Consider the following 16,581-nt stretch of genomic DNA (forward strand, 5'->3'; position numbering starts at 1 on the left):
AAGTTTATAAATATCCAAATTGAATTTGGAGAACAAATTAATAGATAGATGGGATGAAAGTATGTATTCGAAATCCATCACCATAGCTAATCTAAATGTCATTTGTTGATAAAAAAGATTGTAATGTTTCAGTTATCGTCATCATCATCAACACATGTTAGCATTATTATCATAAACCTTTTATAGAATGATGATAATGATGTGCGCACATTATTATTTACCAGAAATAATATATTAAAAAGTTTGGTGTTATTAATATTGGCGTTTTTATTATTATTTGTTATTCATTATTTTCATTTTTTAAATAAATAAATTTAACAGACAAAAACAATCCTTTGATGATTACAATTCAAAATACATTCTGTTATCACTATGTCGAAAACGAAGACAAAAACAATGGTTACGACAAATAAAGTTTGTAATTTAGAATGTAAAATTTGTTTACTTGGTGTAAGTTATAAGATTTTCTATATTTGATAAGAAAAACTAATCTTTATCGCGATTGAATTTCATTGTTTATATATTAGGATACCGGTGTCGGTAAATCATCAATTGTTCAACGTTTTGTTCATAATACATACAATCCATGTATGGAAAATACAATTGGGTTCGTTCTTTTTATTAAATGGTAACATTCATTATAAATATGTTGTTTTTTCCATTCATAATATAGAGCTTCATTTATGACTAAAACCATGTACATTAAAAGTACATGTTATAAATTAAACATATGGGATACGGCCGGACAAGAAAGAGTAATTAATTTTTATCTAATTTAAAAAAAGGAAAATAATTATGAACATTATTCTGATATAGTATAAAGCCCTAGCGCCAATGTATTATCGGGGAGCCAATATTTGTATCGTTGTTTATGATGTCACTTCAAGAGTAATATTTTCAACAAAAAAAAATTAAGAAATTGAAGCTTAATTGAAACATTTTTTTTTCATATACAGTCATCGTTTGATTCGGTTCAATCATGGATACGTGAATTACGAACATATTTATTGGAAAAATGTTTGATTTGTATCGTCGGCAATAAATCTGATCTTGCCGATAGACGTGTCGTCATGCATTATGGTAATTGATTTTTTTTTTTTGAATCAATAATCAAATTTTCATTTTTGATTTTTCCATAGAAGCAAAACAATATGCCGATAGTGTTGATGCATTTTTCATTGAAACAAGTGCTAAAAATTGTTATAATATAACCGAATTATTTATAAATGGTTTGAATCGATATCGCGAGATGGAACAATCATCATCGTTGGCTGGCCAAAAAGATAGCCCAAATCATGGACAAAAATCAACAAGATCATTATCATTAAAGGATGAAACGAAAAATTCCGGAAAATGTTGTTAGCTTTATTTTTTTAAATCCATCTTCGACAAATATACACACATGCATACATACATCCAGTCAATTTATTGTGATATTTTTTCAAACATTTTTGTTTTTTTTTGTTTTCCATATTCCATATATCGATTGTTGATTGACTTAATATTATCGACCAAATATTTATAATCGTATAATAATAATAATAATAGATGAAATTTACTGTCCAATCGATTCAAAATGATTTATAATTTTCATTAAAAGAAATCCTATTTTTTTGTAATAAATTTTTTTCCCATTCATTCATTCATTCATTCATTTCAATCATAATATTTTCTTTATTTTGTTTTCGATTTGTATTTTTAAAAAATAAAAATATAATGTATTTCAACACCATATAAATAGTACACACACACACACAAAAAAAATGAATGAATTATCATAATAATTTGTTTTATAAAAATAAATATTAAAAAAAATTTCAATAAAAAATTCCAAATATTATATAATCATTACATAAAGATTTATAAGCATAAAAAAAGTGTCTAAAAATTACCAAAAAAAATAGGGACGAAAAAAAAATTCATTTCCATAAATTTTTTCTAGATGAAAAAAAATTCAATAAAATTATTCAAAAGAAAAAATTTTATAATAATAATTATAATAATCAAATTGAGCATTTATATTGTAAGAATCAGAGGATTTATGAAGAAGAATAATTTTTTAAAAAAGAAGTTAATTTGTTTTCCCGGAATTATTATAAATTTGAAGAAAAAAATAGTAATATTAATAAAATTAGGAGAAAAATCTGTGAATCGGTGGAATGTTCGTCGTTAAAATGTTATTCTCAGTCATCCCATACATCAATCATTTCGTCCATAAGAAAAAAAAATTTCAAGCCACTTTTAATTGTCTTAATGCTTTATTTTCTTTTTCCAATTCACGTACTCTTGAATCAAGTATTTGTACACGTTTTTCCAATTCTTCCATATATTCTTTCTTTTTACGTCTTGATTCTTGTGCACTGATTTTATTTTTAATTTTTCTACGAATTTTTTTCAAACTTCTTTCTTCACTTTTTGTTAATGGAAAACGTTGCGGTATTGGATAACCTTCAGCGATTAATGTACGTTTTTCTTCTTCGGTCAATATAACTATAGAAAAATGATGGTGGAAAAAGAAATATATAAAAAAAAACAGACATGATTAGAATCAACAAAAAAATAATGAATACATAAAGGGAAAAAGAGAATGGGGAAAAAATTTAAACCTGTTCAAATTTAGATTCAAAAAAAAAAAATATCATTTAAAATTCAGCAAGATATTTTGTTTCTGCCAACCATTTGGCCATACAACAAACAAACGAACAAAAAAAAATTGTTCAATCACTCTGTATTTGTCGGAGTGTCTGTGAATCTTTTTTTCTTTCATTTTTTTTCCACAATCAAAACAATCATTCATTCATTCATTTTTGATTTTTTTTTGTTTTGTTTTGTTCAATTCTCAATCTAAGTTTTGGCCAATTTTCAAGCAAGCAAGCAAGCAATCCATTATCTCTTGATTCGAATTTATTTTTTTTTCATTTGTTTTTCTGTTACTGTTGTTCACCATGATCAAACATCTAACATTATCATTGTCTGTCTGTTGGATTCTTTTTTTCTTTTATCATCATCATCATCATCATCATCATCAACAACAACATCATTAAAAAAAAACCTACACCCTTGATCTGTATCTTATTTTTTTTTCTTTTGTCTGGATCATTGTTGTCTCGTGGTTATTGGGGTTCAATCATTGTGAATCATTTGTTCATTCAAGTGAAAATCATGATGATGATCAGGTCTATTTTCTATGTTGAAAAATATACATCATTGTATATAGTTTTTTTTCATAATCATCCGGTATTTAATTTCAACCCGGTTAGCTTTATATGATTTGGGAAAAGAATTTCTTTTCAAAAATGATTGAGGCCGGTGTTGATGACGAGAAATCGAGAAAGAGAGAGACAGAGAAATTAAAAGAGAGAATTCAACTAGCCATATTAACACTTCAGAGTAAAATAACTTAAGTCACCGACCCAAAAGAATCAAATAATTGTAAGTTCATTCATCCAAAAAAAATAGATAAAACAGGTAAAACAAAATGTATGATAGCGCCAAGTATGCTCACGTAAGTAAATACCGGTTCCGGAGAGCTTGAATGGCTTGTAAAACCTGTTACCATTTTTTTCATTTCTTCATATAAAGGAATGAATCTTTTTTTCATCTTGTTCACACAAGGTATTTCTTTCTTTCTTTTTCAAATAATAATAATCATCATTTTTTTTCTTTCAATATGAAAAAAAGAAAAGAAACGAAAAAATTTTTTTGTTTTGTTTTGTTCATTCACTATAAATAGGAAATATGTTTTTCATCATGATTGAATCGGATCATATTTCCTGATTTCTTTTTGTTGTTGTTGAAAAATTTTCTTTCATAAAAAGGATTTTTTTTTCAGGAAAGTTTCTCATTATGTTCGATTCGAATGATTCGATTGAAGAATAATAATAATTTTATCAATAATTCTTACCTGCTGTACCGTGTGTTGCATTTTTTGGCTGAATCGATATTAGTGCATGTATACTTTGATTATTCATTGCTGTTGAATTGGATGTTGATGATCCAATATTTGTTATTGTCATCGTTGTTGTTGATGATGTAGAATTTTGTTGCTGTAGTTGTTGTTGCTGTTGCTGTTGTCGAGATTTTTTTATTCGACCAGAAATTGTTTGATTTCCATTACCATTATTATTACTACTGCTAGTGACAATAATTTCATTGGTTGAATTTCTAATTATAAAATTTTGTGAAAAAAGATAAATAAATCAATGTTGTTATAATCCTTATTATTAATCATATTTACCTTTGTGTTTCAGAATCTGATCCACATTGCGATGATGGCGGTGTTGGTGGTAAACAAGGATTATTTAATAATGCAGCTAATGTAGAATTTTGTACGGCTACTGTAGCCAACGATTGTTGTTGTTGTTGTTTTAATTTTGTCGATGACAATCCATTGATAATTGTCGTACCTTTTGTTATTGTCGTCGTTGCCGTTGTTGAATTATATAATAAAGAATTACTATTATTTGAAGATGATGATGATGTTGATGAAGAAGATGATGAAGATGATGATGAAGAACTTGATGATGATGATGATGATAATGTTCCTGTTGTTGTTGTTGTTAGACCATTACCATTAGTTGATGGTGGTGGTGTTGTTGTTGTTGTAAATTGCAGCTCAAGGTCAATGTCTTTGAATAAAAAAAAATTATATTCAATCGACCGAAAGAATTTTATTAAGAACAGCGAAAAAAAAAGCGAAAGAGAGAAAATCAATGAATGAATTCAAAGAAAAAGAAAAAGAAGAAGAAAACACGCGAACAAATGCGGATATAGGTATGATAATGATAATAACAGTGATGGTTCATCGTGAATATTGTTGTTGTTGTTGTTATGTAACAAAAACATTCGAACGACAACAACAGAGTCGTTGACCATTCACAATAATAATAATAATAATCATCCCCCATCAAAACCAACCAGTATTTTTATCATTATAAGTCAAACCCCCCCCCACACACACATGAATTCATTCATTCATTCATTTTTTTTGGTTGAATATTTATATCATCATCAAAGGTCAACAGCATTCAATCAGCCATACAAGTTGTATCATCCAATGATGTTGTCAGATGATGGGTATGAATGAAGTTATGTGTGTTGCGCAACAAGTTGATCATCAGGTTTTTTTTCAAATTCATTATCATATTATATAAATTTATTTAATCGTGCCCATCGTTTACCATTATGTAAGAAAAAGAAAAAGAAAGAAAAAGAATTTTTGTTTTAGTAAATTGTATAATCAACTTGGGTTTGGATGTTTTTTTTTGTTGTTGTTGTTGTTGTTGATTCGAATGAAAAATCGGTTTTACATTTCAATCAATCAATCGATTTTAATCGATTAATTTTCACTCACACACACAAAGTATCCATAATCATCAGGTTAATCCGGTTTTTCTCCAAGAAAAAAAGGATAGGTTTTTCATCCCTCTGGATATGATAATCAATGATTGGTCAAACTTAAATAATTTTTTTGTTTTTGTTTTTGTTTCTAATTTTAAATTCATTTAATGAATAAGAATAACTTTGATCTGGGTTGACTATTCTGTTTCTGTCCTAGAATCATCGTAAATGATGGATTATTATTATCCTGTTCATTCATTCATTCATCATAGATAATCATAAAAAATTGCTGCAAGGTTTAATCATAATATTTTTTTTCGAGTGCAAATGTTTTAAAGAATACGAGTGAGAGCAAAGGAAAAAAAAGTTTCAATTAGATTCATGAATTTTAAAACTATTGAAATGGTAAATTTATGATTCTCTTATGTAAATTTTTTCGAAGAAAAACTTGACTACTAAAGATATCGATTCAAAATGTTCAAATATTTTGTTTTTTTTAGTGTAAACTTTTTGTAAAAAAAATGTGTGAAAATTCTCGACTTTTTTTCTTCTTCTTCTTTGGATTCATTTCAATACCTGATGGTAAAGGTGAACGTCCGGCAATCGTATGATGTTGATGATGATGATGATGATTGTGATTATGGACCAACGTTGCTAAATGATGATGATGATTATTATGATGATTATGATTAGATGGTATTGTTAATGTTGATAATTTATGATTATGATGGCTATTATTATGACTAAATGGTAGATTTGTTGTTGAAGTAGCAGCAGCAGCAGCAGCAGCAGCAGCCGTACGTCTTGATCTTTTCAATGGAATTGATCCATCATTTGATAAATTTGAACGTTTATTTATTATTGTTGATGGTGTTGTTGTTGTTGTAATACCATCTATACAATCTTCACCATCATCACTTAATGATAATGTTTCCGACATAAAACGATCATTGAATATAACTAAACTATAATTTCTTCTTGCAATTGATGATGATGATAATGGCCAATATGGTTTCTTTTTTTTTGATTAATAATTAATTTTTTTAAAGAAATTTCAAAAGAAAAAAAATGAAAAAAAATGAAATTAATAATTTTTAAAACAAAAATTTGCATAATTTTATTAGGTCAAATGTTATCATCATATATTCCTGTTACAAATTTTGTCGGTCTTGTTATTCATTCATTTTTAAAAAAAAGTTTCATTCGATTGTCTGTTGTCGATAACTGTAACTGTTTGTTTGTTTATAGAATAGATAAAATCGCTAGAGAGAGGGTTTGATACAGAGAGAAATCAACAAAAAATTTTTGTGATTCATAAATGCACATTTAGACCTTGATAATTGGAAGATGGAAATGAAAGCAAAGGGAAATTGCTTCCGAAACAAAAAAAAATTGTTTCCTTTTTTCTTCATTTTTTTCTGTTCTATGTGAATAATTTAGAAAAAAAACATTTGACATTCAAAGAATGTATGTAACGGAAATTTTACCAAAATGGCAGCATTTTGCCGGCAATTGATTTGATTTTTGTGGATTAAATGTCAAATTGAAATATCATTTTCAATCGTATTTCCTGTAAACTGATCAGAATTGAACAGAAAAAACTCTTTGACATTTTTTTTCACAAACAAACAAAAAAAACAAGATTAAACCTTGTCAGATGAAATATCAAACAGATAAAAGTAAAACTGAATAAAATAAAATTTGATTTTCATCAACGTGGCCAATCAACTGAATCGATTTTTTGGTTTAAATTTTTCATTTGAGAATTATCAATCTAAAAAAAAGAAGAAAAAAAAACAACAAAAAATCTCATTTCTATCTTTCATTTGATTTGATTCATTCATTCATTTCAAAAATCGTGCCAATAAGCTTTTGTTTCTGGGCTTGATTGAAATGTTAATTCTTTGATTTTAGTCTTTGATTTTCTTTACTGTTTCTCGAATATAAAAAATAGTAGAAAAATCTAGGTGGACTGTTGGCAACAATTGAATGATGAATTATTTGGAAAAATATTTTCATTCATTCATTCATTTTTGCCATGATTGGCGTGTCCTGCTATTCAACACATTTTGAATATTTTTTTTTGTTGTCCGAAACAGAAACAAATTAACGTGGACCATGTTATATTCATCTATCAAACATTGTTTTTTGATTGATTTATTATGAATTTCAAATCAATCAATCAATCAATCAATTGATAGATCGATCAAATCAATTGGATAATTATTGTTTCGTATTCATCTTAAAATGATGATGATTGATAAATACTGCTACTTCTCGGCCACAAGCACGAATCTTTGTTTTCTTTCTCTTTCACTAACCGAATATAATTCATTCGAATTGCATTCATTCTGGAAAAAACCAAACAAATGAACCGAAGATTACAAATAAAAATGTCATTTTTTTTCCTATCATAATGATGATGGTGGTGTGCAATCATATTTTTGATTTGCAACAATATTATGCGTGTCTTTGTTTTTTTTTAAATGTCAATAACAAAATGGACATTTTAATTCTCAATATTATTTTCATCTTCACTATTTGACATATATCATTCTGACATTAATACCATTCCATAATAGATAACGGTGATTTGTTTTTTTACAGATAAAAAATTGAAAAAAAAATCAAAAACAAGATTTGATAATTGGTAAATGTCTATCGATCATCATCATCATCATTCATATTCTACATTGAAAATGATTATGATGTTTCCTAGTAAACTTTTTATTTGAAAGGTAAAATTTATTAGATTTTTTTTTCGAATATTCAGTCAACAATTTCATCAATTGATTGTTGTTGTTTTTTATCGATTGATAAGGATTTTACTATTAGTTTTTTTCTTATTTTATTTTGTTCCAGATCCTGATCTATGGATTTAAGATTAAGATTTTGACTGTTTGTTTGTTTGTTTGTTTGTTTGTTTGTTCGTCCGTTTGCATTTCATTATAATAAAAAAAGAGTTATCGCCCTTTTTTTCAAATCATGAATAATGATGATAATATAAAAAAGATTGTAGCATACAGAAGGCCAAAAAAAAAGTTTGAGATAAAAAACAAAACGATAAAATAATAATAATAATAAAATGTAGAACAGACATGAATGAATTGATTGATGAAATGATGATTGATTCATTCGAATGAATTAAACAAAATGAAACAAAAAAAATTATGTCGAAAATGTGAAAACAATGAATTGAATTGAATTGAATGAATGTCCGAATAATAATAATAATAATAATTTTGGTTCAAATGGATTAGATTTTTTTTTTTGATTTTTGAATTTTTGAACAACAACAACAACATACCTGTAATGATTGAAATTCATCATCATCATCATCATCTTCAAGTAATGAAACATCATCGCATGTAGCATTATCTTCACAATCATCCCAATTTAATGGTGATGAACGGCTTGATGAGAATGCCGTTTCCATATCGATGCTTAAACTTGATAGGCTACTGCTGTTTAACATTTTATTTTCACCAAATAAAAAAATAATGATAAAATTTGAAGAAAAAAAATAGTTTGAATAAAAATGGATTATGTTCAAACAAACAAGCATACAAAAATTACGGAACCGGAATTTTTTTTGTTGCTGTTGCAATTGTGTTTAAAATGTGAATTCAGTCAATAATGATATTAAATGATAATGATGATGATGATGATCACTTGAGACAATTGATAATCAAAAATACTTTGAAAATCATTTAAATCAATCTACCATCATTCGATGATGATTTAAGATGATTGGAGACACACACACACACACACACACACACATAAGGCACACACATGTGCATAAAGAAGAACAGCAACAACAAAAAAAATCAATCAATTTTTTTGATAAAATCTAAGGTTATGAATTAATTTTGGTTAGTTTTAATTGATAATTTTAACCAATCGATTTAGAAGAAAAGCAAAAAAAAAATTACAAATTGCAACATTTACACTGTAAAATTCAATGTGCATGTGTCTATGTAATAAATTTAATCAGTGAAAAATTTTTTTTAAAAAAATGCCGGTATCCGTATATAGAGAGATACTTGTTGATGATAATGATGATGACGATGACAACGACGGCGACGACGACGATAATGATAATATTATTTTTCTTTTTCTCTTTTTTTTCAAACCAGAAAAAAATACAACGCCTGAACCATTTAAACACACACACACACACTAAAATAACTGGATTCATCAAAAAAAACCCAACCAAAAATTTACTTGTTATTTAACATTTTTTTTTTTTTTTTTGAACAGAAGAAATTCATGGATCTTGATGCTGTTGCTGCTGCTATGAATGAATGAGACGAAAGGAAACGAAATGAAATGAAATGAATAATAATAATAAAAAAAACCCCGCAACTTAACCAAATCGAAATCAAAGAAAAAAAACCACCACCACCACCACGACCATCGACGAAAGACCACCACCACCACCATCACTATCATCATTATACCATACCACCATTACATCTTTTTTTTAAAAAAAAATCAAACATAATTTTATCTATCATCCTGTTTTTATTATTATTATTTCATTCATTCTATACGGCACATACACACATATAGCAAACACACATGCATACATTCCATAGGGGAAACGAGAAAAATACCGATTTCCAGTTTTTTTTAAATTCAATATCTCCAAGTGTGTGATAGATAGATAGAGAGAACCATATATGAAAAGAGAAAAAGAAACATGGATGGATGGTTAGACAGAGAGAGATTGAGAGAAAAAAATGGTTGAATGGGAGAGAGAAGGAGAGATAGATAATATTACGGATCGACTACGGCGTAATCAGAAAAAAATAATAATAATAATTTCAGATTGAATTGAATTGAATGAATTGTTTTTTTCATCTCTCTCTGTGTGTGTATGTGAATATGAAAGATTTGTTTGAATCAAAAGTAAAATATATATTTTTTAAAAAAAATGATGAATTAAAATAACCATCGGGACCCAAATATCACCTGTGCGTATGCGTGGATCCCTGTATACAACCTACCTTTATTTATATTTTCTTTAGCCATAATAATACTAAATTATGTTGAGATTTTAATCTATCTATCTCTCTCTCTCTCTAGCTCTGTCTGTCTATATAAATCTAAAGTTAGCTATAGCTTTCTTATTTATTCTTGTGTTGTCTTCTTTTTTTTCAAATGTCTATAATTTTTTTCTTTCTTTTTTTTTGAAAAAAAAGATTGAAGGGGAAAAAATCTATCAAATATTTCTGTATATTGAATGCTACAATTTTGTTACTGTTGTCTTCCTTATAGATATTTTCTTCAGAAACAAAAAAAACTAGTGCAACAGGTGTCCAATAATAATCTTTATATGAACGAATGAATGTTTTGAATACCAATTCGATCATTAAGATTTGTCATACAAGTTATTTGTATTTATTTATTTATCTTCTTGTTTTTTTCTCATTTTAACCGAACAAAGATTTGACCATTTTTTTTTTGATTCGATCAATTGGTGATGATTATGATGATGATGATGATGATAATGAAGGGCTAATAATGTAATGTTGTTTCGAATGAAATGAAGAGAAAGAGAAAAAATTTTTGACATAACCAAAACCAAAATCAACCAACCAACCAGCTAACCAACCAACCAATCACGCAAAAGCTGGCACGCAAATGATTATGGCCGGTCAAATATTTTATTTTTTTCGATTTCTTAAGATTAAACAAGATAGATAACCAGTTTTTTTTTGTTTGTCGCTTAAAAAATGTGAATGGTTTATATATTACTGTATTTTGGCTACCATATAAACATCAACCTATTCTTGGAATTTTCCAAAAAATATTTGAATTTTTCATTCGTTCTTTCGATCGATCGATTTGAATGAATTCACTGAAATCAAAAATCGATTGATTTGGTCAATTATTTTTTCTGGGAAAAAAATTGCCATTATTATATTGGATATCAAAACAAAAAAAATTGGAAAATTTTGAATAAATATTTTGACGAAAAAAAAACCAAATTTTCATTTGAAAGAGTTGAGAATTCCAAAATATTTGTTGTTTTGAACAATTTTTTTTTTGATACTAGATAGATTTATGTATACCTTTATTATATTTTTCATTCGTTTATTTGGTTTTTTGCTCAAAATGCTTTTTGAAGAAGAAAAAAAGATAACCGAAGATATTTGTTGTTTTTCCCCCTCTCCTTCAGAAAAAAATTATCATCATTATATGGTAATCGCTGTCATCAATAATGTTGATGGTGATGAACAGAACCACGAACATACGGCGTCGGCAATGATGATGATGATGAAAATCCAATCAAGTTAGTTTCTTTTTTTCATCATTATTTTGATCATGATGATATCAAAAATAATCAAAAAGTGAGAGAGAGAGAGAGAGAGAGAGAGAGAGAGAGAGAGAGAGAGAGGGAGCCAAAAAGAACGAGAGAAGAAATTGTTCAAATATTATTAAAGAATTCGAATATCGTAAATCTCGATGGATGATTCGAAGCCGTCCGACAACAACAACAAGTTCTTAGCAATTTTTTTTTCCAAATTTTCTTACAACATGGAATGATCAAAGAAAAATAAAATCAGGATTTTCGTTTCGTTTCGTTTCGACAGCAAAAAAAAAGGTAAACGAAGCGAAAAGTTAAGAAATTGAATGAAAGAAAAAAAAACTTGTTGATCATTTCTCATATCATTTATAATGATGTGGAAGAAGATAGAAGAAAGAAGAAAAGGGGAGCTCTATATATATTGATGAATTTTTTTTTAATTTTTGGAGGGGAAAAGGCGCAACCCATTGCCATGCAATGCCATGCCATGCATACCTGAAGATGATCGGTAGTGAATGGTGATGATGAAAATGACAGCCAGGCATGACATGGCATGGAATGAATGATTTTTGATATTTTTTTTCCTATTTCGTTGTTCAACTTTTTAAATCAAATTTATCTATAATTTTTTTTTTTAATTTTTAGGTTCGAAGGTTTTTAATAATTTACTTTTTTCTCTCTCTTGCATTTGTGAATCCAAAAATTAATTCAATTATTCTTTTTATTTCTTTTCGGATCGATAATCAATAAATCAATTTGGATTGTTAATTGTTTATCATTATTGATTTCAAAACCATTTTTTGTTTGTTTTCGGGTTGTGACCTTTCTGTAAATATTAGAATAAATATTGTCAAATAAAACAAACAAACCTTTTTTTGTTCTTCAATATGACATATTTACAATTTTCATTCGCCACACACACCGATAAGATACAATGTTTACGAATTTAGATGTTTTGTAGTTGTCTGTTTATATATGATCATCCGAAAAAAATAAATGAATAAACAGGAAAATAGACGGCAAATTTTTTCTGAAGCAAAACCGGCGGATTCAATGGAAGAAAAAAAAATTAAAATTAAATAAAATTTTCATTTAAAAACCATCGAAAACAAGTTTAAAAAGTTTTTTTTAAAAAACATTTTTATACAAACAGATAAAGGTGTAAGAGAAAGAAAAAAAAATAGATAAAAGTTACAAACTATTTGGCCGTTGGCCGATTCGGATTCGGATTTGATTTAACATCGAAATTTTTTATTTACAAGAAAAATAAACAAAATTTATGTTTTTGTTTCATTTCATTTTGATTTGATTAATTAATAACAATTATCATTTATTAAGGTCATTAATTTAGAATTTTCGTTTTTTTTTCTCGCTGAAATGAAATTAATGTTACAAAATAAATGTTTAACAACAACAACAAAAAATCGATTTCACCGTAAGAAGTAAAAAAAGAAAAAAGTAATAATTTTTATAATAAGGTTTTCGGGTTAAATTAAACTATCCGTTATTATCGTTCCCAGTTTATTAACGATAAATTATTTACAATTTAACACAAAGATTTTTTTTGATCAATAAATTGATAATATTTTGGGTGGAATACATCATCAATCCGATTATCAGATCGCATTCGAATAAAAATTTCATTATTATTTATGATCACGAATTTTGATAAATTTATTTACAATAAACAAAAAACAAGTTAAAAATTTAAGAAAGAGTTGAGCTAGATTCGTAAATTAGTATCATTATGATCAATGTTTTTTTTCTGATCATTTTTTCTGTTGTATTTTATCCTGAAACAGAAAAAAAATCTGAATTATTCGAATAAGCTTTAAGCTACTGATGTTTGTTTGTTTGATTATTGAATATCGATTTAGAATGATTTCCAGGAACATAAAAATGCATTGATTTTGTTTTTGATTTTGAAGAAATTAATTTCTTTAAAAATCAAAAACATTACTTGGGTGTTGTCCATCACTAAGAAATTTCACTAATTTAGATTGAGAATAGATTGGACCTTGCAATTTTCTGTATACAAATCGTATTCATTTGCGATCAATAATTTGTTTCATTTAATTTTCGATATTCGAATTACAAGTTTTGATTTGTCCTATAATTTGTTTCGTTTTTTTTTCTTTAATTATTTTCCCAAACATAACACACAAATTTCACATCACTATAACCGTTATAAATAAAAAAGAAGAAAAAGACAAATTGAAAATCCATCGAAATTTATTTCATTAGGCCCATTTTTCATCCCCTTTTTAGACTGCCATCTAGTATCAAGTTTATAGCTTTAAAAAATCATTTTTTTTTGTTTTCAACCCGAAAATTCATTAACACTTGTGTATTGCCAATCGATAAATTCTTTTCAATTCAATTCAAATATTTAAAATAACTGATCATTTAAAATATTTTTCATAATAATCATCATTATTATTGTATCCAAGGTTATCGTTATGACTACAATTTATCTATTTGGTCTATGAGTGATGATAATGATAATTTTAATTTCAAAAAAAGAAAAAAAGAAATTCAGAGATAAAAAAATGTCGTTGTCGCCATGTTAATCGATGGTCTGATTATTATCATTATTATTTTGTTTATCCTCCCCCCACTTTACCAATAAAATTACAATGGAAAACAACAACAACAACAATCCGATAAAAAGATGCATTTCAATTGGCAGATTGTTTTTTCTATTGCTGCTGTTTTTTTTGTTATTGTTGTTAAAATCAGACAATCAGTGATTACAAAACTTAATTTCAGTTAACAGAATTTAACAAAAATCCCGTTACTAAGTGTATTTTGTGATCGATTCTTGAGATTTTAATAAACACCGACTATAACAGAATGCCTTATTACGTGCTATTTTGAAAAAAAATCACTTACAAGGTCTTGTATGTTTTGTTACCGACTTTTCTTCACAAATTTTCTGTTGAATCATCCTCGTGTGATTTTTTTTTTTGAAAAAAATGTTAAATTTCTTTTGTTCCTGATTCTATAATCTTTTTCTTGTTTCGAATAATCTTTATAAATTGGGTCATTGCTAGTTTGGTTTTTTTTTCGGTTGATGATTCTATTTTTTTTTCTCACCGAAAAAAATTACCGCCAAAATTCATCATCATCATTTTTCAATCATATTGATTGCCATAAAAAGTAGTGTTTTGTTTTCTATTGTTTTTTGACTTCTCTAAATTAATTACAACGATGATGAAAATTAAATCGAAATTCGAACAATTTTCATTCGATTCAATACAGAAAAAAATTCATTCGAAAATGTTTAAAGATAATTTTTCCATCATTATTCTTACAATATTTATCATCTATTTTTTTCTATCCGATTATCAATTATATGAAATTATTCAAAATGAATCAAATTTGAATGTAAGTTTTTTATTTTTTTTTTCAACAAAAAACACAATCATCAATAGGTGTTTATCATTATTATTATTATGTTTGTTTTTATTTATTTTTTATTTCTTACATCAATCGAATAGATAACGATTACAGTGAAAACTGTAATGATTGATCATGTAAATCTTTATGTATTTCATCCATTAACAGTAATATTTATTGAATATACACGTTTACCTTATATATTTCCGTGGATTACCGCTAATCATATATCATATATGGGTGTTATTTTTGCATTGATTGCTGCACGATTAATATTAAGTGATAGTCTATTTATTCGTCGTATCGGTGTTTTAGCATTTTTTGGTCGCCAATTTATGGATGATCTTGATGGGTATATTGCTCGTTGTCGTTTAGGTATTGATGCTAAAAAACAGGTATGACTTTTAAAATTGATCATTTTTTTTAAAATAATGAATAATAATCATTTATAGGTTTCAGTAACTAATTCAAGTGGATATATTGTCGATGGAATATGTGATGGAATCGGTGTTGTTATATTCTGGTATGCTGCATTTTGTTATGCATATCAACGACAACCTATTGGTGCCAAATCATCAAATGTTTTACATACACATACAACATATTCATTATTGAAAAATGAAAATGAATGTGATACAGGAATCATCAATAATCAACGTCGTCAGACAATAAAAAATTATCTATTATTATTATTACAGATTGGTATTTCATCATTAACATGGAATCTATTCCTAAATCAATATCATTTTATACTTGATCCAAGTATTACTGATGGTTTTAATGTTCGTACCGAATTACAAGAAGAAATATTTAAATCATCATTAATGTATACAATAACATGGTTTTGGCGTTTATTAAATCCACATGCATTCACTAATTTTCTATTGATTGCTATTTGGTTTAATAAAACCAATCAATGGGCTATATTATCAAATCAATATGCATTCTATCTAATTTCTGGTCTATCATTTTTATGCGTAATACATTTGAAAGACATAAAATTTCGTCTCACTGATCATTTAACATTATTCTGAAATAAAAACAAGATAAAATTTAAATAATAATAATAATAATAATAATAATAATAAAACGCTTTCACGCACACATATCCATCAATTTGTAGATAAATATCAAAAAAAAAAAAATTCATTATCGTTTTGTTTTATCAGATCAAATTTGTTTGTTGTTGTTGTTTTTATCATCTTTCAACAAGCAATGAAACAATTGTAATAATAATAAGAAATATAATTATGAAAATGTATGTATAGAATAGTAACCGTATTTGTTTGTTTGTTTGTTTTTTTTTAATTTCAAATAAAATCCAAACAATAACAACAACAACAACAACAATAGGATTTTGATGGGTAATATAATTTTTTGCTGCTGTTGTTTTTGTATTTAAAAAAATAAATTCAAAGTTTATTTTTTACACTGTTTTTATGTGTGTACAAGTTTGTATAACAAAACACGACTAGATTTTTATTGTTGTTGTTGTTGTTTTTTGAATGAATATAAATTGATTAAAT

The 16,581-nt window shown here is 26.7% G+C and overlaps 3 protein-coding genes across 6 annotated transcripts; 2 read left to right on the plus strand and 1 right to left on the minus strand.

Moving 5' to 3' along the window:
* Positions 1 to 31: 31 nt before the first annotated feature.
* On the plus strand, positions 32 to 1,638 carry LOC113798011 (ras-related protein Rab-22A-like). Of its 3 annotated transcripts, none has more exons than XM_075825154.1 (7): positions 32 to 241; positions 322 to 450; positions 528 to 607; positions 674 to 755; positions 817 to 888; positions 957 to 1,080; positions 1,143 to 1,638. In XM_075825154.1, exons 2-7 carry the CDS (start codon positions 373 to 375, stop codon positions 1,361 to 1,363), a joined length of 657 nt encoding a protein of 218 aa, XP_075681269.1. In that variant the 5' UTR covers positions 32 to 241; positions 322 to 372; the 3' UTR covers positions 1,364 to 1,638. The 3 variants fall into 3 exon arrangements, with proteins under 3 accessions (XP_075681269.1, XP_027204290.2, XP_027204289.2); XM_027348489.2 differs by having other exon boundaries at positions 40 to 241; positions 1,140 to 1,638; XM_027348488.2 differs by lacking the exon at positions 32 to 241 and having other exon boundaries at positions 269 to 450; positions 1,140 to 1,638.
* Positions 1,638 to 9,567, minus strand: LOC113798030 (uncharacterized). Of its 2 annotated transcripts, XM_075825148.1 has the most exons (6): positions 8,908 to 9,566; positions 8,648 to 8,804; positions 5,917 to 6,355; positions 4,238 to 4,628; positions 3,905 to 4,164; positions 1,638 to 2,490 (listed from the first exon to the last, which is right to left on the minus strand). In XM_075825148.1, exons 2-6 carry the CDS (start codon positions 8,774 to 8,776, stop codon positions 2,231 to 2,233), a joined length of 1,479 nt encoding a protein of 492 aa, XP_075681263.1. In that variant the 5' UTR covers positions 8,777 to 8,804; positions 8,908 to 9,566; the 3' UTR covers positions 1,638 to 2,230. The 2 variants fall into 2 exon arrangements, with proteins under 2 accessions (XP_075681263.1, XP_075681262.1); XM_075825147.1 differs by having other exon boundaries at positions 8,648 to 9,567.
* Positions 9,568 to 14,211: 4,644 nt separating this feature from the next.
* Cpes (Ceramide phosphoethanolamine synthase) lies at positions 14,212 to 16,580 on the plus strand. Its single transcript, XM_027348466.2, has 3 exons — positions 14,212 to 15,043; positions 15,157 to 15,450; positions 15,508 to 16,580. The coding sequence occupies exons 1-3, from the start codon at positions 14,867 to 14,869 to the stop codon at positions 16,087 to 16,089; spliced, it is 1,053 nt and encodes a 350-aa protein (XP_027204267.2). The 5' UTR covers positions 14,212 to 14,866; the 3' UTR covers positions 16,090 to 16,580.
* Position 16,581: the final 1 nt, after the last annotated feature.

Source organism: Dermatophagoides pteronyssinus, unplaced genomic scaffold (assembly GCF_027571235.1).
Source record: "Dermatophagoides pteronyssinus isolate colony J.1.1.1.1 unplaced genomic scaffold, Derpt_VIB-CSIC_2022.12 sq0003, whole genome shotgun sequence".
In the NCBI taxonomy this organism is placed as follows: domain Eukaryota; kingdom Metazoa; phylum Arthropoda; class Arachnida; order Sarcoptiformes; family Pyroglyphidae; genus Dermatophagoides; species Dermatophagoides pteronyssinus.

Coding starts and splice junctions, on each gene's coding strand:
- Cpes (XM_027348466.2), top strand. CDS start 14,867: ATGATGAAAATTAAATCGAAATTCGAACAATTTTCATTCGATTCAATA. Junction 15,044..15,156: donor AAAATGAATCAAATTTGAAT/GTAAGTTTTTTA, acceptor TCAATCGAATAG/ATAACGATTACAGTGAAAAC. Junction 15,451..15,507: donor GTATTGATGCTAAAAAACAG/GTATGACTTTTA, acceptor AATCATTTATAG/GTTTCAGTAACTAATTCAAG.
- LOC113798030 (XM_075825147.1), bottom strand. CDS start 8,905: ATGCTTGTTTGTTTGAACATAATCCATTTTTATTCAAACTATTTTTTT. Junction 6,356..8,647: donor ATGAATTTCAATCATTACAG/GTATGTTGTTGT, acceptor TCAAAAAAAAAG/AAACCATATTGGCCATTATC. Junction 4,629..5,916: donor ACGTTCACCTTTACCATCAG/GTATTGAAATGA, acceptor TTTTATTCAAAG/ACATTGACCTTGAGCTGCAA.
- LOC113798011 (XM_027348489.2), top strand. CDS start 373: ATGTCGAAAACGAAGACAAAAACAATGGTTACGACAAATAAAGTTTGT. Junction 608..673: donor TGTATGGAAAATACAATTGG/GTTCGTTCTTTT, acceptor TTCATAATATAG/AGCTTCATTTATGACTAAAA. Junction 756..816: donor ATACGGCCGGACAAGAAAGA/GTAATTAATTTT, acceptor ATTCTGATATAG/TATAAAGCCCTAGCGCCAAT.